The sequence below is a fragment of the Octodon degus genome, unplaced genomic scaffold (genome assembly GCF_000260255.1).
Source record: "Octodon degus isolate 3935 unplaced genomic scaffold, OctDeg1.0 scaffold00045, whole genome shotgun sequence".
NCBI classification, from domain to species: Eukaryota; Metazoa; Chordata; class Mammalia; order Rodentia; family Octodontidae; genus Octodon; species Octodon degus.
Window position 1 is genome coordinate 11,327,682 of NW_004524621.1, and position 15,990 is coordinate 11,343,671.

The window sequence follows — 15,990 nt, forward strand, 5'->3', positions numbered from 1 at the left end:
GAGATTGAGAGGTTAAATAATCTGGCTATAGTCACTCATCAGCTATGATTCAAACTATGATCAATTTAACTCCAGGAACTATAAACTACACTTTCCATATAACCATGCTCTCTCATATCTCACTCAGCAAGATCAAAACAGCCCAAAAGATCAACTTAGGTGAAAAGTTATATAAATATGATGAAAGCTCAGCCAACTGGAATGGTACACACCTATGACCACAACATTCTGGAAGGCTAAGGCAAAAGGATTTTCAAGTTGAAGCCCACCCTGGGCAACTTAGTGACTTAGTAAAACCTTGTCTCAAAATAAAAATTTTTTAAAATGGGCTGGAGATGCAGCTCAGAGGGAAGCCCCTAGGTTCAATCAATCCTTAATACTGCAAATAAATCAATGTATTTATTTATTTGCCATGTGATCCAGCTATCTCACTCCTGAGTATATGTCTAAGAGGATATCAGAAAGGTATTTGTACATCCATGTTCATAGCAGCATTATTCACAATAGCTGAGAGCTGAAGTAACCTGAGTCCGTGAACATATGAAATAACATGCCAAATGCTAACCATACAAACAATGCAAGTATTATTCAGTCTTAAAAAGAATCCTTTATTAAACTTTTTAAAAACTGTATCCTAATTCTAATTACAGTAATAGGGTCACATTCACATTAACTTTAATTAAAAATAAATTTCACTTACCTGAAATTTTACCTATTTACTCAAACTACCATTTATTAGGCCCTATCATGTATCTGGCAAACAATAAACATACCAAAAAAAAAAAAAAAACTACACAAGGCCCTCAAAAACTCCAAATTTAAAATTGGGCATGGTGGTACACTCCTGTAATCCCACCACTTAGAAGGCTCAGGCAGGAGGAATGGAGTGAGATCAAGCGCAGCCTGAGCTACATAGCAAGACCATTTCAGAAAAGGAAAAAAATAAAAACAAAACTCAAAATCCTAACAGAAACACATACTGCTAACCTGTGAGGGAATCCAAGTGATGTATCAGTATAAGAATGCTTGTTAAAATTTAATGAAGGATAAGCAATCTCCTACCATGACAGAATAAGTTCTAAAGACAGACCCCTAACAAAATTGGTATAAGTTACAACAAAACAAAATTTAAAAAAAAACAACCACTTAAAGTATCTGGTACTGTCCCTAAGGCATACAGCAAAGAAATTATTTTCTCAACAAAATCTACTAAAAGTTGGTGAGAAGAGCCAGTGTCTGTGGTATATGAACCAGGACTCACCCTCATCTCCCTCCTGGCACAAAAGGATGGAAACTCCACTGGAGACCAGTACTGTACGGCCAATAATACAGCACTAAAATACTATACAAACAACTAAGTCAGAAGCAAGAGTCCAGTTGCTTATCTTTGCCTATGGTCTCACAAGACAGCCAAGGGTAACACTGCACAGGGCTGCTAACATGTGCAGGGTGCTGGGATAAACACAAGTACTGCACTGCCACTTGGCACTTTTTTTTTTCAGGTAATGTTCTTAATTTTTTTTTTTTTTTTTTTTTTTTTTTTTTTTTTTTTGAGTTAGTGGGAAAATCATGAAAGTTTTCCTTAAATAACCTTAGGATACAAGGTATAGATCAATTGAAATCATAAAACAGTAGCAATAACAACATGTGAATACTAGGGCCAGCCAAATAGCTCAGCAGATTAAAGTGCCTGCAAGCAAGCGCAGGGGCCAGGGGTTCAAGCCCGAGCCTGCCATGCCGGCTCCACCGCTGAGGCACTCTGAGATGGGAATTGAGACTGGGTGTGGTGGCATGCGCCTGTAGTCCCAGCTCTTGGGAGGCTGTAAACAGGCAGATCACTATGAGTCCAATCTAGTAGTGAGACCCTGAACACCCTGTAGACTCTTCCCTAAAAATACAAAAAAATAACAAAAAAAAAAAATCAGTGAATACTAATAATGCAAATATTAAAAATTGAAATTACTCTAAAAGAATTCAACTAGAACAAGATTCCATTCAAACCAATTAGAAGCCAGGATCATAGCTCAGCAGTGCAACGCCTGCCTGGCAAGTATGAGGTCCTAAGTTAGATTCCCAGTACCAATAATTAAAAAAAAGGCCAATTAGATAAGATTAAAAATTAGGAAATACAGAATGTTGGCAAGAAGAGCAGAAGTAGGCACTCTTCAGAGAGCAGATAAGAATACAAATGTGGCCAGGGATATAGCTCAATGGCACAACACCTGACTGGTAAGTGTAAGATCCTGAATTGAATTGCCAGTACCACAGGGGGATATATATAATTTGTACAACTCTCTTGAGAAGTAACTGCAGCATCTAAGTTGTGTAATAATGTGCATCCTCTTTGATTTTGCAATTCTGCATTAATGCATTTATCCCAGACTCAGTGGGCACAGATACACAGATTTTAGATTAGAGCGATATGTACTATTAGAAAGAACTAAAAACAATCTATATGTCAATTAGTACATATATTACAGCAAAGGCACTTGTTCAGATAACAGCAAGATCTTAAACTATAACATGGAACAATGTCCAAAATATGTGTCTTAATAGTTTATACAATACCTCATATCTCTCTAATCCAAATTTTACTGAAGTAAATTTCTAGAAAATAAATATCTCATGTCTAAATCAAGACATAAAAAAAAAGAAATTAACAGTAGTTAACCTCTGGGAAATGCAAAAAGGTGTAAGAAAGTAGAACAAGAATCTATTAATGTTTCTATCTACATATATTTCCTCATTTGAATTTTTATCATATGCATGTGGTTTTCATGATTTTAAAATCTATCTCTATAGGTAATATACTAGCTGTGTGTGGTGGCACATGTTCCTTGGGAGGCTGAGGCTTGCCTAGACAGCCTAATAAAGACTCTGTCTTGAAGTGAAAGAAATTAAAATAAAAATAAAATTAAAAATCCAGGCTGTGCAGATAGTTCAGTGGTAGCGTATCCCAGGTTTAATCTCTAGTAACAGTAACACACACACACAAACACACACATACACACAAACACACACACGGAAAAAAATACTACTCTATTTATCAGTGTTTTTCAATTCTTTTGTTTTGAGGCAGGGTCTCACTAAGTCACTAAGTTGCCCAGGCTGGGCTCGAACTTGTGCTCCTCTTGCTTTAGCCTCCCAAAGTACTGGGATTGCAGCACGCATGTGCCACTGCACTGAACTCAATTTTTTTTTTCAATAACAGGGATTGAACTCAGGACCTTGCACTTGTGAGGCAGGCACTTATTCTACTGAGCTATCTCCCCAGCCCCCAACTCAATTTTAAATTAATAAATCATAAGGCATATATTCACATTGCGATTAATAAATGTTAAATAAATCTCATAAGCTGATATTTTATAGATCGTAACAGTCACTGGACTAAAAGACTTAAAGAACATGCTTTTTTAGCATGGACTCTTTAATGAGCCCCATACTAAAGTCATGGGACATAGACTGATGAAGACATTATGTTCTCTGAAATAGCTGAGAAGACAAAATGTATTTTAAGGCAACAACTAGCCAATACTGCCAAACAATATGATAAAAAGAATTAAGTGACTTTTTAAATTAAGTGATTTTTAAAATCATCAGTACCATGTGTGGTGGTATACACCTGTAATCCCAGCACCAGGGAGGCTGAGGCAGGAGGACTGCTGCAAGTTTGAAGCCAGCCTGGGCTACATAGTGAGTTCAAGACCAGCCAAACTAAATAAAGACACTGTCTGAAAAAAAAAAAAAAAAAAGAAAGAAAACCAAAAATAAAATCTCACCAAATAGACTTACCAAATGGCAACTCAAATCTTGTATCAAGCAAAATTTTATGAGGAGTTGGGTTTTTAGTTCCACAAATCTCGTCATCTTTCATTAATGTCTCTGCCTCTAAGGTAGACCACTCCCCAGGCCCTTCCTAGAAAAGAAAAATCCAAGATTTGATGTTAATCTTTACTTGCCCCCCCCCCCCCCCGCCGCCAGTTCAAGAGTCAGGTGGGGTTTTTTTCCTGAGTTCCTTGTCTGAGAGCTGCTGAGAACTGCTTGTCCTGACAAGCAAAAAGGCCACTGTCACCCATGCAGCATGTGGCTCTTATCCTTCCCCTTTGGCAGAGAGAGCACCTTCACAGTGATCAGTTCTCTGCAGTCCAGTAAGGACAGAGTTTCTGGAGTACCAAACTCAAAGACCAGGCATTTCCATGGATCAATATTTAATCTGCATGGTTCTTAATGACTGTGTCCCTGTGTCTCATCAGTAAAGAGCTCCTGCCATTGCAAGCTCAAAAGAACTGAAGAAAGGCTGTCATGAAAACAAACATTTACATTTTCATTACATCCCATCTAGGAGTATAGCGATTTAGCCAGGAATGAAAGAAATGCAGAAAATGGAGGCAATGTCTTCAATATTCTCACTGCCAGAGAAAACGCCTGGTTCATGTTAGAGCCACACAGGAATACAATAGCTTATGTCTGCATGCAAAGTGAGTACAAATAGGGAAATGGTGTTGTCAGAGTTACAGTCTAACCTCAGGAGGTGGAATGGGAGTTCTGCTCTACAAAGAATGTATAGAAACAGTGTAAACACCAATTCCAAACCTGGTAGTTTCTTAAATTCTGCTAGAGTTATGGGCTGAAGAAAAAGCCTAAAACCATGTCCCTGAGTAACTCAAAGAAACAAAGTAACATTTTGGTCCTAGCCTTTCAAGGTCAGTGAATACTAAGGACATAGGAGAACCTGTACTGTAACATCATGTAACTCAGCTGTATCCCAAATTTTCTAATCAAGGAGATTATGAGGCCAAAGAGGAAAATGAACAATGATGTAGAATGTGCCTAAGGAGACTCACATGGAGAGAAAACTTTCTCTCAGGCTTTCACAGAGAGCAAATTGGTCAAGCAATGGCCATGACTCATCCACATGGCTGACACTGACAAAGGATCTACAAACTGCGGTACAGCATTTCAGGGTAAATCCTGAGGGATTTGACTGACCTTATCAGGTACAAAAGTTACATTTCTTGTTATATAGGTCTTGCTTTATCTTGGTCTTAACCATCCAGCAGAAAAGTATAAAAACAAAGTATAGGGGGCTGGTGAGATGGCTCAGTGGTCTAAAGCACCTACTTAGAACAGGCTTAGCAAAGCACATGGACCGCGGTTCAATCCCCCAGCACCACATGCCAGCCAGCCCTGCCCCCTGGTGGGCTGAGCTGGCCACACACACACACACACAAATAAATAAAATTTTTTTAAAAAGTATAAAAAGTAAAGCCATATTAATATGCTGAGCTGTCAAAGGCTCAAGTCAACAACTTCAGACATTGCCAGCCTTACGAAAACCCACTACTATTATGGGCTACTGGACTATATTGGGATATTTTGCTGAATTCATGCACTACAGTATTTAAATGACAATGGAATGCCCTTCTCTGACAAAACCAAACAAAAAGTGGGATAGAAATGAACAACCATTTTGTATCGGTATACTCAAAATAGTTAGGATATACAGCTCCATTCTCTTAATTCAATGAATACAGAGGTTCGTTCTAATAGTGTTTGAGACAGGATATCATGTCTGCATCTTGTACAAAGAATAACCACTAAGACAACAATATGCAATGCATTAATTATTGAAAATGTGCTATTAATCAGTTGTGAAACCGATTGCTATTTGTTTCCCAATAAAATTATTTAAAAAAAAAAAGAAACAAAGCAAAAAAATAGGATCCAGTCAGTTGGCTAAGGAAGTATAACAGGACTCTCCAGGGCACAATCTTGAGGAGAATGTGGGGTGAGGGAGATGGCTCAGTGGAATAAGCGCTTCCCGTCTGAACTCCAGTCACTGACTTCAATCCCGGGTTCCGCCAAAAAAAAAAAAAAAAAAAAAAAAAAAAGGAGAGATCGAGAGAGAATAGTTGAGGGGAATGTGTGTGCATGGAAGCTCACTACTCAGTGAGGCTCCCCACTTGGTAAGGACAGAGAACTCTGGCAACTCTATTTACCCAGATGGGGCTCAGTCATAGAATAGAGTGTACTTCTTTGGGTAAGATTAAGAATGGGCAGGTCACACACCCTCTAATCAGAAAAGGATCAGAGAAATCCAGCTAAAGTGGAACTGAAATGAGGAAAAGCAAGGCCTATATTCATAATGCACCAACTGACCTCATCTGACTGACGAATAGTCTTCAGTGCGATCCACACGGTCCCCACCATAGTGTCCCAGATCAGCCCTTTGTTCCACACCTCCACACTTAGACCCAGGTCCAGACGGCTTATCTCACTAAAGGAAAAAAAGAAAAGCCTTGTGAGGAAAAACAGATAATGGGGGGCAGGGGTGGGAGAGTGCTGTATCATCTGTCCAGCTAACTTTGAATAATTTCTCTCCCAGATCCCATCTTCACAGAAAATCAAAATGTTCCAGAATGTTGCTGCCATATGAGGGGTTTCTAGAAACTTACTTAAGGTTTCCAGAAAAATGTCATTAGTCTTTCAGAATGACTAAGTTGTAGACCATAACCTAGCCTCTAATAATAAGACATTATACATTTAAAAATTTAAGAGGACAGATTTCATTTTAAGTGTTCCTAGTACACAAGAGGGTAAAGACAGCATAAGGAAACTGGTAGAAGTGGCAGATGTGTTTCTTATTTTGATTATGCTGATGGTAAAAAAAAAAAAAAAAAAGTACACATATGCATCAAAATACATTAAATTGTATACATTAATTATGTACATTTTACTGTATCTATTATATCTTAATAAAGCTGGGGGGGGGCTTTGTCACTTCCTGCCATTTGGAAATAGCATCATGATCAGCCTAATGCATTTTCACAACAGAATGAGACCAAGTAAGGAGGGCCTGCCTGTCTGCCTACACCCTCCACACAAGCAAATCTATTTTTACTTAATGAAAAAAAAGACATAAAATTTCAAAACAAGATTGTAGGAGAGTAACAATGGTTAGTACATTGTGTATTGTTATTTCAAAGTAGTTGCTCATATTATAAGATACAAGATAAAAATTGGCCAAACAAAATAAGCATAAAACTTTCTTTTCAATGAATAGCAATCAGTAGTGTAACTATCTTCACTAGCTTGTGTGAATATATACAAATGTGATTGTATGTGTGTATATATTTTTTCTTTTCCTTTCCCTCTTTTCTCCTTCCCTCCTGTTTCTCTCCCTTTTGAGCAGTTTCTTCCCATTTCACAATATCTTTTTTTTTTTTTTTTTTTTTGGTGGTGGTACAAGGATTGAACTTGGAACCCTGCGCTTTCCAGGTAAACACTTATTCTACTGAGCTTTCTCTCCGGGACCCCTATTTCACAATATCTATCATATATTTTGGATCTTATTTAGTCATTCAAGTCTTTCATGTTTTGTTTGTTTTATGATTTTTGGTTTTTCTTTTCTTCCCTCTCTCTTTTTTAAGGCAGTGTCTCATTATGTAGTGCAGGGTGGCCTTGAACTCGCTTAGTTAGCCCAGGCTGGCCTTGAACTCATGGGTGATACTCCTGCTTTAGACTCCAAGTGCTAGAATTACAGGAGTGCACCACCAGGCTTGCTATTTTATTACTGTCTTAACTACTTTTTCTCATTGCTGAGACAAAATACCCAACACCTAGAGTTAAAGAAGGAAAGGTTTATTTAGCTCTCATTTTATAGAGATTTCAGTTCATAACTGGCTCTAAGGCAGGTAGCATGGCAGAGGGCCATCACAGAGGAAAAACTTCATGGTGGGAAAAGGTAGCAAAGCAAAAGCAACCACAGCTCTTTCTATTCTTTATATCTTATCCAGGCTATTTAGGACAGGTAGCACTCACACCCTTAATCCTAGTGTCCTTGATCTTAGCATTGGAGCATGAATCAATCCCAGTGTCACAAACTCTAGATCCAGCCTCTGAAAAAGCCCACCTATGAGTGCACAAGGCTTTAGGGGCACATTTAGATACAAGTCCCAACAACTGTATATATGCAGGATAGCTTGGATAATTGTACTGCTAATTTTTGCTGGGTTACTGAAAGGAGCAGTGAATGCTTTTTTGTTTTTTAATTTCTTATAACTTTTTAACTTTTTCTTTTTTAACCAATTTTGCATGTTTATGTCTGATAATCTGAACTAATTTAAAGATTACATCATATAATACAACAACCATTGTTCAAATTCCTATTTTGTTCAGTGAAATTCTGTATCATTTCTAATGTTCTTTTCACCATTTTATAGTTTCTTAAAAAAAAAAAAAAAAAATAATATATATATATATATATCAGTTGGGGAAAAAAAAAGAAGACTAACACTGCCCCTGCCAGGCACAGTGGCCCATACCTGTAATCCCAGCACTTGGAAGTCTAAGGCAGAAGAATCACTGCAAATTCAAGGCCAACCTGGGCTACAAAGGAAGACCCTGTCCAGAAAAAAAAAAAAAAAAAAAAAAAAAAACTAATTCTGCCCCAATTTATACCTATGGACTATATACAAAGAAATTTTAGAAAAGTCTTTCTCACAAAATTTATAGGACTCCCAACAAAAGTAAAAGGTCCTGGGAAGCATGTAAATTTAATAGAAACACGTAGTCAGAGGCAGACAATGGACACCAAAGTGCACTTCATGTTACTCACTCCTGGAGGACTAATCGTTACCAGGCAAGCCAGGCACTGTCACTTGTGAACAAAATAATTCTCATAGCATAATGATAAATAGAATAGTTTTTCTAAAGTAATAACCAGAAAAAAATTATTTGAAAATAACTCATCCCAGAAAAAGCCAGATAATTACTGTGTAAAAAAGCAAGGCCATACATGGTAGTGTGTCCTGCTTAGAGCAATTAACTGAAGCATAACCAAAATCTTAGGATGGAACACAAAAGTGTTTACATCAATGTTGAAAATATTCTCTAGAACACTTTTAAGACCACTTTTTTTTTTTTTTTTTTTTTTTTTTTTTTTTTTTTTTTTGCGGAACCGGGGATTGAACTCAGACCCTTGTGCTTGCCAGGCAAGCGCTTATTCTATTTAGCCATCTCCCCGGTCCCTAGAACATTTTTCTTGAAATAATATTACTTGAAGGAAAATGAAATAAAAGCAAGAAAAATGAGAAAAGGCCAATTGTAGGAAAAACCCATTCTCAGAAAATCAGTAGGTACTCTGACAGTAAGCTGTTCCAAGTGTGTGCTTCAGCTGGGTAAGGTGGCACACACCTGCAACCCAGCACTAAGGAGGTGAAGCACAAGGGTCTCACATTCCAGACCAGCCTGGTGAGAATTATCTCAAAAAATAAATAAATGTGTGCTTTAAGGAAAGTTTGGCTATTGCACTGTAAGTGTTCTCAGACACACAAGCTTGGGATGTGTGTTAACTGCCACAGAATTCATGTCGTTTGCTGAAAATGCAGAAAGTGAAAAAAAAATCTTTCTCCTTTTACATAAATACAGAGCACAGAGTGTACTAAGGAGTTCGTTTGTTCACTTAATATTTCCTGAGCATTTAAATTTGCCTTGGCAGCTTGAGGACAACACAAAATATTGAATTCAACTATTATCTCCAAAACTTTCAAGCCATCTGGAAATCTTTTCAAACCCACTAAAAAATAAACACCTAGGTGACTTACCCAGGCATTAAATTAGTGTTCAGTGTGGAAATTGAATTTTTGCCCCAGTTTTACTCATCCTAATTAATCAGTCTTTGAAAATAACATGTATTCCATCTACATCTCTCTGAAGTATCCTTGTTTTGAATCTGTAAACACAAAACTGCTTAGATACACATGTAATATTCCTAAAGAACTGCTAAATAGCATCTTAAACCAAAAGATAAAAGAAATAGCCAGAGGTCTTTAATAATTTAACTTAGATTTTTAAAAATCTGTTCCTCAGAGAACTCTAAAGGGTAAGGCTTGCACAGTGAATTTTCTATGAGAAGACCCTGCTATTTCTGTGTGCTCAGCAGGCACAATAAGAAGGTACAAGTCTGTTTATGCCTCCTCCCCAGTGTCCTGTAGAAGCAGTTTTACTCTTAATTAGCTCAATCAAGAGTACACATGCAAGCACACACACAAGAGTCCATGCTACAAATATTGATATCAGTAGTAAAGATATCCTCCATAAGAAATGAACAATCTGCCAGGTGTGGTAGCACATGCCTGTATTTCCGGCACTCGGGAAACTAAGGCAGGAAGGAGGATTGCTGGGAGTTTGAGGCCAGCCTGGGCTACACAATAAGTTCAAGGTCAACCTGGACTATATAGTAGAAAACAATAAAAATTCTAGGCTGGGCACAGTGGCACAATGGGATGCTGAGGCAGGAAGATTGCCAGTTCAAGCCCAGTGTGAGCAATTTAGGGAGAATCTATCTCAAAATACAAAATAAAAAGGGCTAGGGATTATCCCAGTGTAAGGCCTTGAGTTGAATCTCAATACCAAAAAAAAAAAAAAAAGGAGGAAAGAAGGAAGGCAGGCAGACAGGCAGCAGGCAGATGGCCGGCAAGCCATTAATCTAAACTGGTTATGGTGGCATATGTCTATAATCCCAGCTTCCAGTTTACCAGAGTCAAAACAGGATGATTAAAAGTTCAAGGACAAGTTGAAAACTTTAGCAAGACTTTGTCTCAAAATACAGAGACTTGGGGATGTAGCTCAGTGGTGACACTCGCCTAGTATTCAAGAAGCCCTGGCTTCAATTGTCAGTATCAACCCCCCGCCAAAAAAAAGGAGTGGGGGAGAGACCAATGTAAGGAAAAAGAAGAAAACAAACAAAAATCTAATCCTGAGGCGCAGTAAGCGGCGCCTGCCGGAAAGCCCGGCCGGACTCGTGCCGGGCGCGAGTCCGGCCGGGGCAGAGAAACTGAGCAGGGTGCCGGGCCGCGCCGCAGAAATTGTGCAACAGCTTTGATTAAAGATGACCTCCTTGTTCACTCAAGAAATTCGCCTTTCTAAAAGACATGAGAAAATAGTATCGCAAAGATTGATGTTACTTCAACAAATGGAGAGTAAATTGGGAAATCAAAACACAGAAAAGCCCTCTCAGCAGCAAGCTGAAACAGCTTTCAAAAGGAATCTTAGCCTTTTAAAGGATATAGAAGCAGCTGAAAAGTCTCTACAGAGCAAGATGCAGTCACATCTACCACCTGAGGTAGTTTCTCTTGAGACTTGTTACTGGGCATCAGTGGAAGAATATATTCCCAAATGGGAACAGTTTCTTTTAGGACAAGCACCATATCCTATTAGTGTTGAAAATCAAAAAGAAGCAGAAAACACAGTTCTAAATGGGACACGGTGATAACAGCTTCACACACCATTTCAGAAAACCTCCCTAATGGAGCTCATCTTTAAAGAGCTTCTAGGTAAATGCAGGAACTTGAGGGATCAAGGGTGTTGGTGCTGGTGTGGTTCCATTGACTCTGAGGGACGGAAAAGAGAGGAGCGCCTGCTGAGAAGTTTCTGGCTATTCCCACTATTCGGGATCATGAACTTGCTTTCTGCCAACCCCACAGAACTGTTAACAACTAATATTAAAGTGTTATTAAATAAAAAAAAAAATCTAATCCTAAAATTAGGCACAGAGCTGGGCATGATAGTGCATGCTGAAGGCCCAGTACTAGGGAGGCTAAGGCAAGAGGATTGCTGCAATTTGAGGCCAGCCTGGCTATAAAGGAGTTCAAGGCCAGCCTACACTACATAGTGCAACCCTGCCTCAAGAAGACATTAAAACAAAACAAAAAACTTGGACACAGAAATATATACACAAATATGAGAAACTGTTACATAATATATCAGGAAGAAGGAAAAAGGAGAGAGGCAGGAGATTGGCAGTGGAGTTGCTGATAACAAAAGGACAGAACAGGAGGAACACAAAGGTACAAGAAATAGCTAATAAAAAACCATGCATAGAACACCCTACTCTGTAGATCCTTCCCTAAATACAAAAAAAAAAAAAATGTATAAAGGGGGATAAGGCAAAATCCACATAGCATCTCAATATGGGAAATGGAAGAAAATTCACAAGTTACAAAAGAGTTGAAAGGGAAGAGCAACAGGCAATAGGAAAATATACATATAAGAATAAAACTAGCTATCCTGACAAAAACTGTAAAACATCATTGTATTCCACATGCTGAGGATAATTACAATAAAACTCTTGCAGTGGAAGTCAGAAAAAGAGTAGGATTGCTACATTTATAACCACAACCACAAGGGAAGACACTTGTGTAAACTCTTTATTGCTGAATCTGCACACTACATGTGTGAAAAAAGGAAACCAGTTATCTCACTCTATTTTTTAAAATTTTTTATTCATTTTAATGAGAAAATAAAATAGCACTGAAACAGTTTCAAAACAGGTTGGTAGGAGAGTTACAATAATTAATACATTGCATATTGTTGTCTTCATAGTGGTTATTCAGAGAACAAGATGCAGATATACCTTGTCTAAACAATATTAGTACAAACTTTTCATCTCATTGAACTAAAAGAAAGTAGCTATATATGATAACCTTACTCTCATGTCACTGTAACTAAGAGAGGGAATAAACGAGGCTTATAATCTTTTCTTTTTGGAAACAGGAATTGAACTCAGACCCTCTCGCTTTCCAGGGAGGTGCTTGTGCTGCTGAGCTATATTCCTAGTCCAAAGCTTATAATCCTGAGAGGCAACCAGGGAGAAATGTGACACCAATTAGTCTCTATCTGAAACCGGCCTCCTCTGGCTCCTCCCTGGCCTGATTTCCTTCTTTAACCATTCCTTCTCAGTCTCTGCAATCCTCTCTACTGCTGCAGCTCTGCAGTTCTGCCCAGTCCTTTCCTCATTGTACACATTCTCTCTCCCTAAATTTTCATCTACGCTTATATCTTCCAGTGATCAAAATATATTTTTTTAAACTGGGAAAAAAAGTTTATACTTAGAATTAGACAGCTGGACTCAGTTTAGATGATCACAATTTTGTTGGCAATATCCAATGCATCGTAATGAGGAGCCATTCAAACATATGCCTTCTTCTCTCCATCAGGCCTGATTAGGATATTGAACTTGGCAACATCGATGTCATAGAGCTTCTTTACAGCTTGTGTGATTTGGTGCTTATTGGCTTCGACATCCACAATGAACATAAGTGTGTTGTTGTCCTCGATCTCTTCATGGCTGACTCTAGTCAGTGGGAACTTGATGATGGCATAGTGGTCCAGCTTGTTTCTCCTGGGGGTACTCTTCTAGGGTATCTGGGGTGCCTCTGGAGCTGCAGTGTAAGGTGGGTGACATTCTTTTTGTGGTATCTTCTTTTTATGGCTGTGGATGCCTTTCAGCTGGCCTTCTTGGTCTTCAAAGCTTTGGCTTTGGCTTCAGCTTTGGGAGGGGCAGGGGCTTCCTTCTTCACCTTCTGCGCTATCTCGATAAAAAGGCCTCAAAATATTTTTTGAAACCAGACTTCATCCCTAAGTGGCAGGTGAGAGTTTATAACTATTTTCTGTACTTACAGCCTACTTGCCAGTAAGAACCTCAAATATGCTTATCCATAATTGCTCTTTTTTTTTGTTTTTGTTTTTAGTCCTATTGAGATAGGGTTTTACTATGTAGTTCAGGATGGTCTTAAACTCACTTTTGTAGAAAAGGCAGGCCTTGAACTCACACTAATCCTCCTGGCTCAGCCTCCCAAATGCAGGGATTACAGATTGCCACCACACCCAGCCCTCCATAATTGATCTTACATTAACCCCTACTTCAATAAATGGTACATCAGGCTAGAGGTATAGCTCAGTAGAAAAACTGGCTAGCATGATGAGGCTCTCGGTTTGACCCCCGGTGGAAGGGAGCAGAATGCAGGGGAGGGGAGAAGAAAACAAAGGGGCACACCACCTGCACAATCATTCCAACGAAGTTTTTGGTTCTACCGCCTTAACATCTGCTACTCATCATTTTTGCTCTATTTCTTCTACTGCTGTGTTAGTTTATACCTTCATAAGTTTACCGGTTTAGCATCACTACCATTTAACTATCATGATAAAGCTTCCTAAATGGTACTTTGAAGAGCAATTCCCTAATGCCCAGATTAAAATGGTTCACAATAAAAATAAGAATCATCCCTATCTCCTTGAGCCATACTGTAAAACTTAACAAAGCACATTCAATTTTATTTCATACTTCAGAGAAACTTTTACAAAGAAGAATTCACTTATTTTCTCTTGACCTCTTTGTGTCTACCTTCTGCTCTCAAGAAAATAAATATCTTTTTAAAAAAGGAAGACCTGGGGTCAGCCAGATAATCCAGTGAATTAAAGCACTTGCTTAGGCAGAGCAGGGACTGGGGTTTGATCCCTAGTATGTCATACCAGCCCAACCCCTGGGGCACGCTGAGAGGGTGATTGAGACTGTGTGTGGTGGCACGCTCCTGTAATCCCAGTGTTTGGGAGGCTGAAAACAGAAGGATCACTACGAGTCTGATCTGTGTAGTGAGACCCTGGAGACGCTGTACTAACTACATTAAAAAAAAAAAAAAAAGAAAAGGAAGACCTTTGCAGATAAGGAAAGTGGCATCAGAAAAGCTAAGTTTTCAGCCCAGTCCTTCAATATGATATTCTATAATTTTCTATCCTTTTGGGGACAGGGTATCCCTGATATTTATTAGAGAAGGGGCAAACAACAAGGTTTCAAAGCCAGAGTTTAAAATAAAAATATATTAATGTTTTGTCTTACTCAAACTCTACTAATGTTTACTCTTCAATTAAATAAATGCAGAACATTTTTACTCAGTAAAGCAAAAGGACTTTAAACTCAGAATATTCATCCTCTAAAGCAGGTAACCTAAGTACACACAAGCAAACATAGCCACATTTTCTTGGAGTCTTCTAAAGATCAAAGGTAAAGTTATGTATAATATCCTAGTAAGAATACTGTATTGTTTCCTAACTCTGACCACTAAGAAAATCTGACTAGGTAGTATTATCACTAACATAAATTAAATGGAAGCTTATCCACATTCATTATTCATGTCAAAACAGATTATGAAGTTGAGCACATGGTGCTGCCTATTTGTAATCTCAGCACTCTGGGAGGCTGAAGCAGGAAGACTGCAAACAAGCCCAGCCTGAGCAATTTATCAGGACCCTGACTCAAAATACAACATAAACGGGCTGGGGATGTTGTTTTGTGCAAAGGTCCTGAATTCAATCACCAATAACACACACACACACACACACACACACACACACACAACATTAAAAAATAGATATACTTCACCTATGGATCATACATCTCACTTGATCTTATAACTGCAATTTTCATAAAGAATTGTTTAATGGTATCAACACATTTGATAAACCCTAGGCATATACATTTCATGCAACACCATTCCCTTAGAAAGATTACAGGATATGTACACGCTGCTGCTGTCAAGTACTTACAACATGAAATCTTGTTCCCAGGAAGGCTGGTCACCGCGAACTGCTACAGTCGTGCTCTTCACATTCTGTACTTTCAGGGTCACATATGTGTTAAATTTATCTTTAAAAAAATGTAAAATAAAATGAAAATATTATACTCAGTACTCAGATCATTACCTAATCTCAGAAAGCCCTTCAAGGGGCTGGGAGGTGGCTCAGTAGAATAAGCACTTGCCTGGCAAGCACAAGGGCCTGAGTTCAATCCCTGGTTCTGCCCCCCTCACCACCCCAAAAAAAAAAGAAAGAAAGAAAGAAAGAAAGAAAGCCAGCCAGCCCGCCCGCCCTTGGAATCAAGTAGTATAGAAATTCAAGTACTGAAAGAGCAAAAAGAAAAAAATAAATCTATATATTGTAAAAGTGAAGGCATAATAGAAATGAAAAATATTCTACACACTAACTTATGTAGTGTTTTTCAAATTTTAAGAACTATTCTGCATATGACCTAGAAAAGATTTATATACACCTGTAAACTGACACAAAAGCTTAAACACGAAATATACTTTAGATATTTCCTATTCTACTGAGACAGAACCTACTAAATTGACTTTAAAGCTCATTTACAGTTTA

At 38.4% G+C, this 15,990-nt stretch overlaps 2 protein-coding genes across 6 annotated transcripts in view; one reads left to right on the forward strand and one right to left on the reverse strand.

The window, feature by feature from the left end:
• The window catches only part of Unc13b (unc-13 homolog B), a 273,280-nt gene that overhangs the window by 169,723 nt on the left and 87,567 nt on the right, over window positions 1-15,990 (reverse strand). For all 5 annotated transcript variants that reach the window (XM_023715882.1, XM_023715883.1, XM_023715881.1 and 2 more), the window contains exons 3-5: window positions 15,385-15,484; window positions 6,160-6,277; window positions 3,793-3,916 (exon numbers count right to left, since the gene is read on the reverse strand). In XM_023715882.1, the coding sequence (XP_023571650.1) occupies window positions 3,793-3,916; window positions 6,160-6,277; window positions 15,385-15,484 (342 nt within the window). The remainder of the gene's footprint in view (window positions 1-3,792; window positions 3,917-6,159; window positions 6,278-15,384; window positions 15,485-15,990) is intronic.
• On the forward strand, window positions 10,847-11,279 carry LOC101590716 (uncharacterized protein C3orf14-like). The gene has a single exon (XM_012514892.2). It carries the CDS (start codon window positions 10,892-10,894, stop codon window positions 11,270-11,272), a length of 381 nt encoding a protein of 126 aa, XP_012370346.1. The 5' UTR covers window positions 10,847-10,891; the 3' UTR covers window positions 11,273-11,279.